The 18,455-nt window shown below is 34.2% G+C and overlaps 1 protein-coding gene across 1 annotated transcript; it reads left to right on the plus strand.

Annotated features, from left to right (window-relative positions):
- The first annotated feature begins 1,974 nt into the window (after nt 1–1,974).
- On the plus strand, nt 1,975–14,865 carry LOC117932425. Its single transcript, XM_034853669.1, has 6 exons — nt 1,975–2,201; nt 3,063–3,659; nt 10,948–11,258; nt 11,345–11,401; nt 13,025–13,449; nt 14,175–14,865. Exons 2-6 carry the CDS (start codon nt 3,118–3,120, stop codon nt 14,463–14,465), a joined length of 1,626 nt encoding a protein of 541 aa, XP_034709560.1. The 5' UTR covers nt 1,975–2,201; nt 3,063–3,117; the 3' UTR covers nt 14,466–14,865.
- Nucleotides 14,866–18,455: the final 3,590 nt, after the last annotated feature.

An 18,455-nucleotide genomic window follows, 5' to 3' on the forward strand; every position in this document is an offset into this window, starting at 1 on the left:
TATTGGACTTCCATCCATCCTAAATTAGACACCCCCATTCAATTGTTGATGCCCGTATCAGCGAGCATGGGTGAGCTAGCCCAAGTCTCGCTCTAATACCAAAGGATGCAGTACCACATATACTCCAAAAATTTTAAGTTAACGGGGGTATAGACAGCCCCACATACAAGGCCAACCAACATTAGTAATCAATCGACGTGGTACATTAAGTTTTCATCCGTCCTAAGTTAGATGTGAGACCGTATACACTCTCAAAAACTTAAGCTAAGGGGAAGTAGAGGTAGCTTCATATATAAGGCACAACCAACATTGGTAATAAGCCAATGTGGGATATTAGACTTCCATTCATCCTACATCAAACACACATACTTAATAGCTAACGTCAAGCCAAACTTTGTTTTGATACAAAATGATGTGGGACCACACACTCCCAACCATTGCACTTGCAAAGAATGGATGTATCCATTTTTTAAAAAATAAATAAGAAAATTGCATATGCTAATTTTAATTTATACATATATATAATTTTAATTTTAGTTTATTTTTATTGATTCTATTTTTATTTATTAAATTTTATATTCAATTAAAAAATTAAGTTAAATGTAAAATAAAATTCATGATATGTACATTTATTCACATTTTATGTAACTTGCTAGGTTTATTTTAGATTTATTGTAATTTTAAATTTTATTCTTAAAATTGAATACTTCAATTAAAATCAACAATTTAGTTGAATAAAGAACTTGCATCTCCAACTTATAAAAAAAAAATGCAACATAGTCTTAAATATTATATTCACAATTATTATTCAATATTTTCTCTTATATTATAGTAAAAATTAGAATAACATACATAATTTGATTATAAATAAAAATTAAAATATATTAAGGCTATGTTGGGTTCCCCAAGCTTATGTTTGGTTCCCAAAAGATTTAAGGGAAAATACAAGAGAAAGAAAATACCAAAAAAAAGTAAAAGGAAAGAAAAAAAAAAGTAAAATAAAAAATACATTAAAATTCGATAAATTATTTTTATTTGTTATTTCAAACTCATTTTACTTATTTTCAATCATCGATATAAAGATTAAATAATTTAAAAATATTTAAGTTTTTAATTAGTTTTAATGATATTTGATTTTTTTTTCATATGACAACCAAATATGAAAAAATAATTTTTCTTTACATTTTTTTCTTTTCTTGGTACTTTCTAGGGACAAAACATAATTAAAAAGTACTAAGGAAATATAAAAAGTGTTACTCGTATTTACTTTCACCATGGAAAATACAGAAGAAAAGAAAATATAATTAAAATTTGTTAAAAATTTATATATTTTTAAATTATTTAATTTTTATATGATAAAGAGAAATAAGTAAAATGAGTTTGAAAAAAATATAAAAATAATTTATTAGGTTTAAATTATTATTATTTTTTTTTCTATTTTATTTCTCTTACATTTCTCCGATAACCAAACATAATCTAAATATTTTAGAATGTGGTAATTTCATGGAGAATAAATTAAGAAAATTATTTTTCCCCGTAGAAGTTCTCAAATAAAATTTAATTTTCCAAAAGTAATTGATAACTATTTCTAAAACTAATTTACTAATTGGATTTTATGATGTTATTTTAAATAAAAACTTATAACAGGTATTCATGGTATGAAAATGTCTCAGATGTTTCAGTTTGTTTATGAAATTACACTTGTCTCCCACAATCTTTACATATTAGGCCAACCTCGCGCTACCAACGAAGACAAGTGGGGGCACAAAGGTCATTTAGCTATCCTCAAAATATAGCAGTTATTTCAGAAATTGCAGAAGAGGTCCCTGAAAGTTGCAATAACTTGAACGGAGTTAAGCATTTTTTTTTTATTTAACAAAACAAGGCCTTAAAAAATTTCACTATTTTGAAATCAAACCATGAAAAGGGCAAATAATAATAAAAAAAATTATTTATTTTTTTCCAGCATCATAAGGAGAAGATGATGGTGGGAAATGACTGAGGCATCTGAACTCCGGTAAGCTCTGCTTCCGTACGGTTTCTTCTTCTTTGATCGGAGCTCACTGAAACGACATCGTTTCGATGTGGAAACCAGGCTTATTCTAGTTGCCACCACCGTTTCTTCGTCGGCTTCGTGTTCGGTGGACTGTGAAAACCGAAGCGTTTCGAGAGAATTTGGAGCTTGAATTCGTAATTTTGAGGTTTGTTTTTGTGTATTTGCGTTATGTACAATTAGGGTTTTCAGAGAATTTCGTTTTTGTTTGGTTGCATGGATCCGATTTCCCAGTGTTTGTTTTCTTTTTCTGTATCAGTGGGTTCTTGAACTCTTTGCAGAAGTGGATTCGTCTTAAAATTTCGACTCCGTGGAATTCAAGATAGTGGATATGTTGATTTTCTCTTTCCCGCTTTTAGGGTTTATGGGATTGAAATTCAGTTACAGAGGGCATCGGCATATAAATTGTTAGAAACCTTGACCAGTAAGCCAAAAGGCCCATACAACTTGTAACCTATTTAGGATCATAACAAATCACCAGGCTTTTGTGAAACTCTCACTATATAGCTTTCAGTGACCACCAGGAGGCCTTTCCTCTTGTTTTTGAGGCTGAGGCCCATTGAATTGGGAAGTTTATACTGCTCTAATATCAATTGATGTGGGGTTTTTTTTTTTTTTGAATAATAAAGATGGTAAAAAGTGAGGAAGAGCCACTTGGATTCGGGTGGAAACCAGTAGTAGTTAACTTATGGGGAAACTGGTTCTAGAGAGCAATCCCAAATTTAGGCTCAACCTTTGTAGGATGTTATTTATTATCTGTTATTATCGTATCTGTATTGATCTTCAATAATATTGGAAAAGCTGTATTTGTCCCTTTTCAGTATCCCAAATATTATAAATACCTCTTTCATTCAATTCGCAATTATTGAAGTGTCATGCCAGAATATCAATTTTCTTTCACTCTCTTTTATCAGGATGATTTTTCTTGTATTCTTTCTTTTTGGACTAAAATTGGAAGTGAAGTTATTGAATTAATTAAAAAGCAAGGCTGTGTTGCATGTTGATGCAGGTGGATTGTTGAGTGAATGTTAGACAGATGAGCTGAGTTTTCATGATATTGCATTATGGGTCCTGATTTATCCCCAGAAGTGAAAGCAGAATTTACAAGGGAAATTTCTCCTAGTAAGGAGAAGGAGAATGGTCCTGATTTGAAATCAGAATTTAATATGGAAGTTTCACCTGGTAAGGAGGAGAATGGTCCTAATTTATCCCCAGAAGTGAAATCAGAATTTGCTGTTGAAGTTTTGCCTGCTATGGAGAAGCAGAATGGGAGTGTCCAGGAAGACCAACTAGATGATAATAAGCTTTTAAGTTGTGCAAGTAATTATGAGGACAATACCTTTGACATGGAAGGGCTATCCGAAGAACAGATTATAGCACAGAATGGAAGTGAAGATATGGAAATTAATGTAACTGACTGCACAAATTCTGATGACATTGAGCTGGTTGAAGCTCAATACCAGAATGATGAAACAGAGAGCTCAAGTTCTTTTGGCAACACGGATGATGATGATGGTGGTGGTTCAATTATGAGTGATGCTGAAGTGGATTCACAGTTCCATCATGGCAATATGTCAGATGGCCGTAGTGAAGCATTTCGAGTAAGGTACATTTTTATGTACATATTAATCATGTCTTTATATATAGGCTCAGACATTTCCCATAGAGTCTAGAAACCTAAACTGTGATACCTTTCATGGCACCAATGTAAATTATATATATGCTTGGACATTTCCCGTAAAGTTCTTATATATGATTTTAAAAAATTTTTAGATGCAAATAGTAATTTTTCATCAAAATCTCCAATTCTGACAAATTTTTAGAAGATGCCTTTTCCATTTTATTTACGTTTTTGGTAACAGCATTAGTTTAGTTTCATTGTGAGAACTTCGATAGTTGATGATTCTCTTCACCTTATGACCCTCCATATTCACTGAATAATCTTTTTCATTTTTGTTTTTGTTTTGTTTTCATTTTCCTTCTTTCTTCTTCTTTTTTGGTTTTGTTTTGCTGTCCCCACCCACTCTTTCTTTTCTCTTGCTTTTTATCGCCTTTAGCTGGAACTGGAATTTTTTAACATCACTACCCCCTCCTCTTCAATAAACACCCCCCAAGCATCTACCTAAGCCTATGCATGAAGATCATCTCACTACAACTTTTGAGATTGGATGGTGGGGGGGGGGGCTTTTTTGAGAACATGGCATTGCAATGAAGTGTGTTTCTGGACTTTGATCCCTAAGTACTCTCCACAGGAAAAGATTCTTTGTCACCTACTCAAACACAGTTTTTCCTATTAACTTGAATGAGTGTTAGGTAAGATTCACATTCCTCTTGAAAACCTCGAAAACAAGTACATGTGAAACTGATATATGCCTCCTTTATGTCTAGAGAGCAAACATCAACAAATTCTCCTTATACGCTCTGACGGATGTAAATATGGAAATTGAATTCTAGATAATGTAACAATATATGTTTAATGAACTTTTTCTAATAGGTAAATAAGCAAATATATTAAAAATGTTTGGAAAAGGTGCACCAAAGTACATATGGAGCATACAAAGAGCATCAGAAGGCAAGCAAAGGGAAAAGAGAAGCAACAAACCACGACCCGAAACAAAAACATTGCCTAAAGAAATAGAAAAACAAAGGGCTCCCATATGACCTATTTGCAAGCTATCAAGATCACAATTTGCTATCTGACCAAAGCTTTCAAACCGCCAAAAAATTGAGCATCAACCACCCATATCAACAAAATCCACTAACCCAAGCCATTACCAGATGCAACTACCTTTTGCCCCTTTGTAAAAACAAAACAATCCAACTTCTTTGAATCCCTTTCAATTTTTGAAGAGAATGTAACTCCTCTTCTCCACCTTCTTGCCCCTCGCCTTATCTCTAGCTTGGACACTCTGGAACTAATTCCCATCCGCTCTTCTTGCTCTTCCTCCCTTTTCTGCTTGATTGATTGTAGTTAATTGAGCACTCTAACTTTTGAAGCTCCCTCTCAAAGCGAGATAGAGAAAGACCTCCTCTTAGTACTCGGGGTCATCACTCTGTGACCCTTTTTGGCTTCCAACTTTCTCAATAGGGACACAACTTCTTTTTCAAAACCATCCATTGGAAATCCCAACCACTTGCTAACGGAAGCAAATTTTCAGAAAGACATATTGGAGAGGCTCCCATCACCCATGATGTCCTATCTAGGGCTACCCTTTCCTAAAACCACCTCTTCACTGCACAAATCAGGTTTTGCACTCGACATTGATAGAATGAATATCCTGGAAGTTGACAACCAAACCATCATTAGAAATCAAACGCAAAGGCCCACTCCCACCACCCTAACTTTCTACTACAATGATTTTTTAGGATGCTTGAAGGATGTAGATGCAATTTGCATCTTGTTTCACTCTTCTTCCTCCCTTTAGGTCTTTGCTAGGGAAGCCTTCATAGCATTCCATTGAGCCTTATATTGTTAAATTGGCACATTGTATGCAAGTCTAAGATGTTGATTGAGAAGACTTATCATGTATTGTCACCGCTGCCTTAGGGTTAAGTTAATACTTTGATGGGTGTTCTTGGGGTGTCCCAAGCCAATTTGGAATTGATTGAATGCTTCAAGATCATTGGGATACATGATAAAGGCTTACTCTAAACCTCCAGGTTAGGGCTTGGCTTTTGCTATTAAGGTTGAGCTTATAGCTTTACTGACAAAGCTTTAGGTCTTAATTGTCTTATAGTAGATGGAAATTTTGTTTTTGTCATTGTATAGGTGATAAAGAAGGAAAGACGTTCTTGGAGGTTTGATGGGTAGCTTAGCCAAATTTTCTATATTAGTATGGAGTTCAAGTATTCCTTTTGTTTCACTTAACCAACTATGTGGAGGAACTTTCAGTAAAAAAAAGGGTTGAAAAGTTTGGTGCCTTTCATGGGAGTGTTTTTTTTTCCCCTACTTCCTTGAGTTGTAATTTGTGTTTGTTATGGTTCATGCTTAAATTTTTGAAGTCTTCCTCTTTAAGGCATTTCTTATCTTGTTTTGATCAAATCTGCATATCATGGAAGGATGTCTCATCCTTCTTGATATTTTTAACAATAGAAAAGATATAATTGTGTTTCTAATAATGAAAGAGAACATATAGCAACATATAAATATGATCCAACAATTGTTACAATCCACTTGTGCACCTTTTAATTTGTTATTTTTTATTTTCCGATCCAAAAACACAAAAAAAATCTGATCCATTTCAAGCTAAATTCCTAATTGAATTAAAATTTGGAGTATAGTTGGGTGGCAATGAGAGGTCTCTTAAGAAGACAAAATTATACATTTTTTTCTTATTTCCTTTTTATTTTTGTTTGTACGAGTGGGGGTGGGAGGAGAGTATAGATGGAGTTGAGCCTAAAACCTCTACAATCGCACCTTACATCCTTTGCCATTTGAGCTAGGCCTCAAGGCAACAAAATTTGCGAAGTTTTGGTAGCAATTTTTTTAGAAAGGAAGGGTAATTATTTTTAACACTATCTTGGGAATGAAAGGATTTTCCAAGCAAGTAAAGGAATTGAATTGGAATTGATGGAATTGTGAATGGAAAGGATTTTTAATGATTTAGTAGCATATTTTTTAGGCTTTCGATCCTCTAAAAAGGATTGAATGTAGAAGGATCTGAATTCATTAAAGGAGGTGGTGCACCATAATATTTTTCCTCTTAAAACTACCATTACCACTCTCCTTTTATTTGAATTTGTTCCATGTTTCTTTGTTTTTGTGACTTGTTAATGTTTTCTTGCCTCATTTTCCGTCTTTGTTCCACTTTTTTAGAGATATGAAAAGCCTATATAATATCCAAAGTGAGGATGATGATTTTTTAGTAGGTTTTTATTATTTATTTGAAACCCTTAGACCTAAATGAAAATTCTTTGTGTGTGGTTCATTTAGTAGGTTCTTGCTTTCATTGGAAGTAACTCTTGTTTTTGAGTGAATTAGGATCTTTATTTCATTTGCACATTTGTGGTTAAATCACTCATCTATCAATAAAATCCATTTTACTATTTTCATTTTTATTAATAGATGAGTAGATTAGCACATTAATATATCTATCTATATATATATATCTATATATTCCCTGATCATGCTAAACAAGGGAAATGGATTACTTTTATCCACATTTCCCTTAGCACCAAAACTATGTTGCATGGGTTAGAGCATAGGTGTGGGGTGTGGTTATGTGCCTTGGTCTTTCTCACCTATAAATCTTAGGTTAGACGGATGGCTAACAAGGATCCCAATAAATTGTATGGATACTAGGATATGGCACAATAAAAGAGAACGAAAAAGATCAATTAAGAAACAAAGATAGCATTTTTTTTTTCTTTTGATAACTGGGAAACCCCACCATGGCAAGGCCCTTCAAACCCTCCCATGGCTTCCAAACCTCGTGGAGCCTGACTGCAGCTGCCACAGCCAGCTCAGGATAATCCTGGGATTCCCAATGGAATCGAAGCCCATGTGCCTCTACCACACATCCTGATACTCACCCTTACAATTAGGCCACAGCTTGACGACTAAGAAACAAAGATACTAATAATAAAAACTCATCGAAGTTTTCTCTTTTATCCCTATCTTTCTTTCTTATTCCTAAATATTGTTAGATATGTTTATTTTCCATCCATGTTGTTTTCTTCTATGGAAATATCCGTTAAAGGAAGTAGAAAATAAAGAAAGAAATCAATTCAATTAAGTCATATTCAAAGCAAAATAGCTACCTGCCAAGGATCTGATCCCCACACTTGTGTAGTGTCCTATCGACATGGGTATGTTGATTGAAAGTTGGACTTATCATTACTGCCAAATAGGATAAAGGAAATAAATTGCCCTTGAGGCATGACTCAAAATAGACTGTTGTATGGATAAGAAGGTTCTAATTTTGATTTCATTTAGCCAAAAGAAGTTACCTATCAAAAAGGATAAAGAAAGTGAAATTCATTATTACGATTATTATTGTTTTTATTTCTTTTAATTGAATTCCTCTTCTTTAAGGATTTGGTTCCTCAATAAGGGTAAGAGTTTGACATTGACAGTGGTTAATACAACTCAATACATCCATGAGAGAGGAGAATTTACAAATTGTTAGGATGTTTGACATTTTAAAAGTTTGAAAGATGCATTAATGGTGAGACTAAGTAGATTAATATGGGTTGCATTTGAATGTTTGGGTGTGATATTCTCATTTCATTTCATTTCCATTTTTTTAATTAATTAATTAATTTTTTATTTTTAATCTGGGAATGGTTTTCTTGGGCATTCTTGGGGTTTTCTGGTTTAAGTAGGGAAGGTTATGATTAGATCCTTTTGAAAATGAACCATATTGAGATTTTTTATTTTATTTTTATTTTTTATTCTATTTTTTCCCCTTTAGCTATGAGAGACTTCACTAGGTTTGGCGAGAAAAATGGGTTGATGGATTGCAGTTCTGTGATAGGTTGGTTTATATTGTCAGCTGACTCTGACAGTTTGGATATGACATGATTGGGCAGGTTTTGGTTTTTGCTTTTGTGTTTGTCTTTTTTTGTTGTTGTTGGTATCATTATCATTATGCATGTTTATGTTTTTTGTTTTTTTGTTTTCTGTTTGAAATTTTTTTTTTCAGTTTTTCCAGAGTAGGAGGAGCTTTTTCCTAAAGCAACTCAATAACTTTCTATGAGGCCTTTTTGAAGATTATTCCTTGTTCCAATTGATTGTGAGTGTTTAGAACATGGAGAGGTTTCTTTTGCTTTGGGTTCTCTTTTTAATTGATGTCCAATTTATATTGTCAAGAAGAAGCTTAAATATTTGAAAGATAGTCTAACAGTGGAGTAAGGAGGTTTTTTTGGTAAGTTGGGGATTTATCAAAGGTGTTGGAAAAGGAAATGGTGATAAAAAGAGTGGTTTATCTGCCTTTCACATTAGAAATAGGTAGAGGGCTCAAGCTTAGAGAGAGTTTGCTAGATTGGGTTTGGAAAAACAAGGTACCTGGGGAGAGAAGTTAAGAAAGTTGTTGCCCAAGGAAAAGGATTAAAAAAAAAAGCATGTGCTTTTCCATCAGATGAAAATGCTCATAAGGAGCCTAATTTCTCTCATGGAAGTCTCATCTTTTTGGGATTACGGTAAATAAAAAGGTTGGCTGAAGAATAATGTGATGGGAGTTGAAAATTTTTAGTTATTGTACTTTGAAGTGTTGGCCAATATTGAGATTGCTTTTCAAGCTGAAAGGTTTGGATTCCTGTGGCATATGTTAAGGTGGCATTTTGTACCTTCATGGTGTTAAAAAGTAAATGTTTGACAGTGACACACTTGGTGTAGGGACTTGCTGGAATTGGGAGATCACTTGTTTATGCAGTGTTAAGTGGCCTTGAGCCTTTGGGCTTTTGAAACTAATTTTTTTTCACTTTCCAGGGCAAGGTAGATTTTTCCTTGTTACACTTCCAATTCTTTTAGGAGACTTTGGATTTCATTTCAGGCTGGTAAATTGGAGCCAGAACCAAGAATTTAAGAAAGGTCTGGTTATGTGTTCCGCCTGCTGTCATCCATTTTTCAAGTTATTTATTCTCTTTCTTTTATAGGTTACCTTTTTTTCCCCTCCTTTTGTTACATTGATTGGAACCTGGAACCTCTCCATGCTAAGAATGGCAACAGGGTGGGTTTGGGGTGTGCTGCCTTTTCATCGACCACGATCTGAAGAGGAATTTGACTAATCCGTCCCTTTCCCAGAGCTGGGGCAAGGTGGCTGATACATCCAATCCCCATATGCAAAAGATTCACCCTACAATCCCTGCCCCCTTTTCATATGATATTGAAAATCTGAATACTTGAACCTCTATGGACTGATAAACAACTTTTACACAACAAAAAACAAGTTAAACTAATAATGAAGCAACTTGAGGACCAAAGAAGCATGAAATCAAATAGGTTGCCTGTGGAAGGTCCATCTTCCCATTCCCCATGAATGCTTGATATTCTTGACTTGAAGAAAGGTGCAGATCTGGTTGAGGATGAATTCCAACTTTCTATGCTCTTCTTCAAGAATTGAATTTGCCATTAGAGTACATTGGGATGCTTTCATCCATCAGAAAAAAGCAAACCTCTGTAGCTGTTATAGCAGATTGGGTTCCCTTCTTTGCTGAACCTTCCACAAGCAGCAGTTCATGCAACTTGTTTTGAAGATCTTCTTCATCAAGGGCCTTGATTCCTAAATATTCCTTCCACATCTTTCATCTTGAAATCTTATGCAATGAATAGAGATAAGGAAGGAATGGAGGGAGGAACAGGAGACTAGAGTTAGAGCCTGCTGAGAATAAAGACTGTTTATGGAAATATAAAAGTTGTTGCTATCTTGGGCAGGACTGGGTGGATGGAGCGAAACCTAACCCAGCCTGAAACCATCTTGGGTCATAAATATTTTCCCAACCCGTCCCTTATGTGTACATATGCTACCCAATGGGCACAAGAAACCTATCACATTGACATCCCTATTCGATGCCTATTACAAACCCCTCACAACCTATGCTAGGTCTCTTTTTATTCTTCATTTGTTATTAAAGGTCTTGTGATGTGTGATGCACCAAGGAAGTGTTTAACTGATAAACTAATTGCACTCTGGACCAAAATAGTGTTTAAGAATTCCCACAGATACAAGTACCTGAGCCAAATTATACCAACACTAAGAATGCATTTTTCCTTTGTTTCCTAATATGATGGTACATATGTTGAACTACTTTAACTACTTGTTCTATCTCAGAGAGTGAATACTTCATGGTGTTAAATTCTCATCTTACTTTTTCCTGACTGTGTATTCTTGTTTGGTCTGACTTGGACTATTATGTCTCTATGCACTCAATTTATGTGCTTCTCAATTTTCCAGGAAGAAAAAACTAACAGATCATTGGAGGAATTATATACGTCCTCTTATGTGGCGATGTAAATGGGCAGAACTTAAAATGAAGGAATTCCAGTCTCAAGCATTAAAATATGACAGAGAACTTGCAAAATATGATAAGAGAAAGCAGTTTGAATTAGAAAAGTTCAATTCAGAAGGTTTGGGTGCAAAGTCACTACCATTTCCCAATGAAGTTCGAACAAACAAAATCATGAAGAGGAAGAAAAGAAAAAGAGTTGAAGACACAGTTGATGTAGCATCATATATGTCACATCATAACCTGTTCTCATATTATGGTATGAGGCACACAAAAGTCACTTTTTGCATTGTTTTTTTCCCTATATTGTAACTCTGTTTAACTTGGATAAGTGGTATTTTGCAGAAAATAAGAGTTCTGTTGGTGAAGGTGCTTCTCTAATTGATGATTGTGGTAATCTAGGTAAGAAGAAAGAACATTCTTATGTGCTTCAATATGGTGTGGGTATTGCTAGTGCAGGTGTTTTATCAGGACAGGATGAATGATCTACTTTGCCAACTGAAAGCTATTATTTCTGCATAATTAAAATATTATATAAATTTATAGGCAATCAGTTTCTCTATAATTTAAGCAGCTGATGTGGAGGGAGAGGAATTGTAGAGCTTTTGGCAATGAATTGAGCTCTCAACTGTTTCTTGTGCTCTCTCTGGCTTTGGGCTACAAAGTATTTAGATGTGCCTGTATGTATAGTTTGATTTTGTTGATTGCTTGGACTCTTTTCAATGCAAGAGAGGTGTTTTTTGTTAATCTCTTCATCTCATTGGCTTTTTGGCACCTTTGTATAGTCCTTGTGTACTTTGTTGTGCTGTCTTTTGATTGGGCTCTGTTAATAATATTAATGCTTTTTTCCTATCAAAAAAATTAATTTTAGCAGCTAATGTGTGTTTCTTTATGAAAAGTCAAACTATATTACAAAAGATACAATTAGTTCATCTGCTGTGCTATATGAAGTGTTTTGTCATCTGAAGAAATTGGAAGGAAATTAATTTTTTTTTTTTTTTAAATGAACTCGGTTGCTCATGTTATGTGCTTCAACTTCTTGTGTCTGGAGGGTTAACTTGAATTTTTATGGTCAGCTAGGAATTGGTGAAATTTTCATCATTTCTTGTTCTCTAGGTCATCTAATTGGGATATGCAACTGTAGCATAAATTTCTAGCCTTCTTGCCGATATATAGGAGAATAAGAATGAGGGTAACCCTCTGGGTGTTTGGTGGGAGGTGGGTTGGGAACATGGGATTTGGGGTTTGAATAATGCTTTTAACATGCAGGCTAGATCTCTATTGATAGGCCCCTTTTAAGATTCCTTCAGTATGAAGGAAATTGTTAAGTTTCTTCTTTGATGGTTCCTAGTTATTGGTGGGAAAATAGGGTAGCTGATTCTGAATTATGTTTACAGCTCAAGGAAGTGCTACTTCAGTTAAGGATTTTGGAGGAAACTTTTTCCTTGTTTAGTCTCACTTTGTATTTGACACAGGGATTATGTTTTCTTGTGTCATTTATTCTTCCTTGAAGAATGTCTTTTTATTTATATTTAACTACATGTCCTTTTTCAAAAGAATAATTGTTTCTAAATAAAAAGAATACTGCAATGTCTAGTTCTTTATGTTGTGAAGTTATAAATTGAAACAGTTATACATATGTAATGGAAGAAATATGATAAAAAAATAAAAAAGATCTTAAATTATATTGTCCAGAGGTTTGATTTGAATGAAATTGCAATCAAATCTCCTTAACATTCTTTTATTTATTTATTTATTTTTTATTTATTTTATTTTTATCTTTCATAATTTGTGTATAGTTTTAGTGCCTGTTTCATAAAAATACAAATGTTTTAGTTGTTTGAACAAAAATTAAGTTTAATAATGCCGAAAATTCTTACCATGGATACTTTCATGTTGTGCTTTTAGAATAAAGATTGATGTCATATGCTATATTGAAATGTTTTTAGAATTGATCTTCACCTAATTTTGTGGTGTTGAGTCTACATGCTCACTGAACAATTTGTATACCATTCTTTTCTGCAGGAGTGGTTTCTGCAAGTAAGATTACCAATGACAATGATGAGTTCGGGTTTCATGATGGATGGTCGTCTCTTGAGTTCAGAGGCAATGATAATTCCTTGGAAGAGATCCTTTGGAAGATTGAAAAGGCAAAATTGCAAGTAAACAAGTTAAAAACCCGAATGGACAAGGTGGTGAATGAAAATGCTGGAAAATACTCTTCCATAAATAAGTTGATGCTTGTACCATGTAATGCATCAACTAGTTCTGCTCGAAATCCTACTTCTCCGAGCAATGGTAATAGAATGCCAGTTGGATCTTTATATGCTGCATCTCAGCATGTATCTGACTGTAATATGGGAGATCTGGGTATGCCTGAAACTGCAGCTTCAAGTCATGGAGAGGCGATCCCTGTTCCAGATATAATTGAAAGCACAGAACAGCATCAGGTTGGGGTTCATATGAAAATGTTATTATTTTTTTTTTTTAAGTAATTACTTTTATTCTATGATAATTCTTTATGTTTTTTTCTTTTTAATTTGGAAGCACTGGTGTGTTATAACCTTGCAAACCTGGTTTTCTTACTGGCTTTCATGGTCTATTCAGTTGTAGGAGGAAGCTCTGAGGTTTTAATTTCTTGTAACTATCTGTTCATTTTTAATTTGTTTTGTAGCTGGTAATGCTTCTAGTCAACTTATCTTACATACAAAATAAAGTTCTTCCTTGTAAGAGGAAACAGTTAAGCCTCATTTCTAAAAGTTAGCAGTTTGATATAAACAGACCTTGTTTTAGCCTTTCTTCCGCTTTTGTATGATTTAGTTGCTATAGCTGCCTTCCTATCTTGGTAGTTATGGCTGTTGGAAGTATCTTTTATCCACCTCATTTCAAAAATTCTCTACGCTGGGTTTGTCTTAATGTTTAGTTTTAGCACATAGCTCTCAACTTTGTTGGCACTATACAGCTCTTTTGATTTTTGCTGAGCTGTTTTTCCCCCTTCAATCATATGCCCTCCAGTACATGGTTTTACAGTTAGTATGGTTCTCAATCTCTCTGTGCCTCTTAGTGAGAGCTATCCCTCGGGCCCTTCTATACTCCTTATGATATTCTGTGGTTCAGGGTGTTCATTGTTTTATTCTATTTTATAGCTGAACTAATTCGTCCTTCATGTCTGCAGACTGAAGAAGTCCTCATACATAATCAAGTGGCCAAGGAAGAGTTAAATAATTTTCATGGAGTTAAAGTTGATCCCACAGAAAAGCCTCTGGTACCGAAGGAAGAGCAGGAGAGCACCATTCCTCCAGTCCTGGCTTCAGAAGTTGACCCATCCACAAGTACATTAATTCCCCATGTTCAATCAACAGAAAAATCACCTTCGACTTCCAAGGTTAATGTCCGCACAAACAAGAGAAAGCAAGGTAGGCGCAAAGCTAAATCAGGCAGGTGGAATCGCAGATCCACCAGCTAGCAAGATAACAAGTTAGTCAAAGTATTTATTTCTTTCTGATGTTTGATGTTAGAGGAGCTACAGCTTTTATGCGCGGAGGATGTCAATTACTTCTACTGCATTTTACTTTTGTACATGCTACTTCTGCAGCCGTGCAAGTTTGTACATGCTACGTACTCGGCCTGGTCTCTCCCTCCCTCTCTCTGATTTGTACATGATGTCATCTGCTTCTATGCTCCATGTGGAGCACCCTCAGTATCAGTTTTCTTAGGATTGCTTTGGATTATAAGAGGGAAAATTCTATTCTCTAGAATAAAAATAATAGGAACTCAAGTTTTCTCAGACTTGAGAATGATGCTTAAGTTGTAGTGCTTATTGGATTGCTATGCAAATCAAATGAACCGATTTAATTTTTGCAGGATATCATAGGTTTCTTTACTAGTTTATGGATGATCTTATGTTTGCTAGATACCCTCGTGGTCCTTTGAATGAGGGTAGCATGTAGAATGTACCTTTGCTGTTGACGCTAAAAATAGGAATAAGAAGAATCACTTGTAAGAGAGAATTTACTTGCAGGGTGCGGGTGGTTGGTAGGGAGAAGATGCTCTCTTGGGTGGAATTTATCTACTGACTCTTGCTGATTGTGGATGCATTTTAGACATTATACAATTTAGGAACAAATAAATTTAATTATTAACATATAATTGCCATTTTTGTGCTGCAATGTATTGACATTGCGCTAACATAAGAAGCATAATCATGAAGAACAGAGTCCTCATGCATATGGGGGTAATACAAACAGCGATCTTGAATTCCAAGGATCCTTCCAAGGAGCTTAACAGGGATGGGAGATGAAAATGTGATCAAGGGCACAACCACAACAATGATATTAGGTATGGGGATTTATTCCTTTTTCTTCTTCTTCTCCTAATGTAAAATTTTCCAAAACTTTTCTGATCAGCTTAACTGAGACAAGAGATAACAGTGTGAATGAGGGCACAAACAAGGCGTCAGGGACATTCTTGATCATTTTGAAGGGAGGCGCTTTCTCTCCTGCACTCTTTGCCACCATGGAGAAGGGTGGTATTGCCGCCCCTACTATCAGGGTAATGTTATCTATCTCGCCAAACTTTGTGCTCTCAAGCAACTCCATGAATATTTCTCCTTTTTGTCATCACTAGAGCTTTTCCATTCTGCAAAAGCCTTCTGGCTTTTTTTTTTTTTTTGGAGTAACATGTATGGTTAGGAAGCTATTCTGAAGAGTGGAAAATGATGCTGCATAGACAATGGTAACTGACCTCTACTTGCCGACGTGATGGTGCTTCAAAATGTCTACCAGGCAGCGCAGAGTTGGCAGTTCTGAGGAAGATTTGTTCACCAGGCGAAGTTAAGACAGTTTGATAGAGGTGAATGACTACCCCTCTCTCTCTCTCTCTCTCTCTCTCTCCCAGTATTAACACATGCCTACCTGAAATGCTTGTATCAAAAAGATGGTTTGTAGTTTGGTTGCCTGGAAAATGTTGCACAATAATCATAAATCCCTTCTTTTCTGGGCAACCAAACAACACTTAAAGAATACCATTTTGACTGATTGTAGAGTTGGATTATTAGGAAGCTTATGACAAAGCTCTTCTCTCAATCTTTAATACTGTTAGTTGTAGTTGAATTAGAGGTACTCACTTGAGGATGCTGAGAATAGAAGAATGGAAGTCCTCGAAGTTGTCATACCTACGTGGCCCAAGATTCTTCAAAACTCCCTCCATTGTTAGACTGACAATTTGTTTTTGCGACAACCCTACATGCAAAATGAACAATTGAAAAAGGACCAAAAAAATTAAAAAACAGCCATAAAAGATGAAAAATTGCAAGAGAAGAGAGAGAATAAAAGATGATGAAAGCCAATGGAGAACCTTTTCTCATGAGGCTTGGAACGAGTCCCATTTTTGGCAAAACACAAAAACAGAGGTGGATTCAAATCAACTGCGAGTGTGTATATATATTGAAAGATAAAAGGTATGACTTGTTAGATTCTTTGGGTTGGTGGAAGCAAGGAATTATTCGAGGGAAAGAAAAAACAATTCCTATTCTTGCCTTGTAACTGGCTTTCTTGTTCTACTAGCAGTGTTGGGGAGGGGGAGAGAGAGAGGGACCCATTTGACCAAATGTATAAATTAAGCTAAAAAGACAGCTTTAAGACCCCCTATGTTGGGAGGTGAGAGTGGTGGAAAGTTGGGAAGTGGGACACTAGCTAGGAGGTTACAATAATTTGTAAGGTTTCACTACAATGGTAAGTATACTTTTTTTTCTGGGTACCTATGAAAAGGGTAATATTGATGATGTCACATATGCATTATGCCCTAATCTTATTTGTTTGTTTTATATAGGAAGTCTCATTATTTTATATCATGATTCCATCGTAAGTTGATATTTTCTTTTGTATTTTGATCTCATTTGTTTGTATATTACTATTAAACATGTTTAAATTTCACGAGGTTTCAAATCGATGGTTATTATTTTCCTAATTTGTAATAGTTGAGGCAGGTACCTATTTGCATGCAGGAATGATACATTTTCTTGAAATTTTTTTCATAAAAATAATTCAGTCCAAAAAGAAAAATATAGGACATGTTTGGCAGCCTACTTTTTTCTTGAAAATATAGAAAAATATGAAATACACAAATTTGATTTTAAAATATTGCAAGTTGTTTGTATTTTTATTTTTTCAATTTATTTTTTGTAATTAAAATTTTGAAATTGAAATCCAATTGGGTAGCCTCTTATCATTTTTCTGATTAGCAAAAATTTTAAAGAAAATGCATTTAAGGGTTTTTCTTATTCTAAATTGAAAAAATATTTTAGATAGTGTTGGAGAATGCAAATTTTTAAAAATATTTTTAGTAATTATTTGTCCTAGAAAGTTTAGACCCTCGACATGAAGCTTGAAAATTTAATAATCATATTCGAATAATCAATTTGATTTCCCCACAAAATCAAAAAGCCAAATGCAATTCTTTCTTGAATTTGGTGACAAACACTTGTTACAAGCCCTTTTTATATCAAATTTTGCACCTAAGACTATTTTGGAACAAAAATATAAATATAAAGTTAGATACTTAAGCCATGTTTGGATATATTTTCTATATTTTATTTTTTAAAAATAAGAACTTTTATATAAAATATAGGTACTTTTATTATAAAAAATAAAATAAAAAATAGAATTTTATCTTCTATTCATAAAAGCCCTTTTCAAAATTTTAGAAATTTGAGAAATTGAAAATTTTTATTTTCTTAAATTTTAAAAATTGTTTTTAAATGCGCAAGATATATACTTATTTTTATGTATAGGAATTTTTACATCTTGCATAAGAATTTTTATTTTTATTTTTTCAAAAACAGAAAGTACTAAGAAAGGATGCAATAGGATAAAGAAAATCACCTTATAATTGCATGAATTAGATACCAAAATTTGCTAAATCTCCATTTCCTGCTACCAAATCTATTGATGTTTGCCCATCCACTCAGGCCCTTTTTTTTTTCACCCTTACATTTGTGTAGGTCAAAAACATTATGCTTGTGCTAAAATTATAATCCAATTTAAAGTCAAATTAGAAAATTTTTATGAATTTGAAAAATATTAAGAATTGTTATTTATTAAAGTCTTTTATGTTAATTAACATTCATAGATTATGTTTGTTTTTTGGTTGAAAAGAAAAACCCAAAATGTTTGTGTGGACCCCGCATTTCGGCTCAATACGTTTCCCACTCGATAGCGAGCTCGATTTTCATTTTATTTGAAAAATGATTTTATTTATTGATTAAGAAAATGACTTGGAGTCACCACTTATTTTTGTTTTATTTTTAAAGGGTAAACAAAATAAGAAAGAAAAACCCTAAGTGTGACTCCTTATTTTGGAAAAGGTGGTCTGTGAAAAACCGGATCGGGTTCGGGGGTTAGGTTACTTATTGGGAAGGTACGGTAAAGACCGTAGCACCCCTCTAAGTCCCTAAAGT

This window comes from Vitis riparia, chromosome 15, assembly GCF_004353265.1.
Source record: "Vitis riparia cultivar Riparia Gloire de Montpellier isolate 1030 chromosome 15, EGFV_Vit.rip_1.0, whole genome shotgun sequence".
NCBI lineage: Eukaryota > Viridiplantae > Streptophyta > Magnoliopsida > Vitales > Vitaceae > Vitis > Vitis riparia.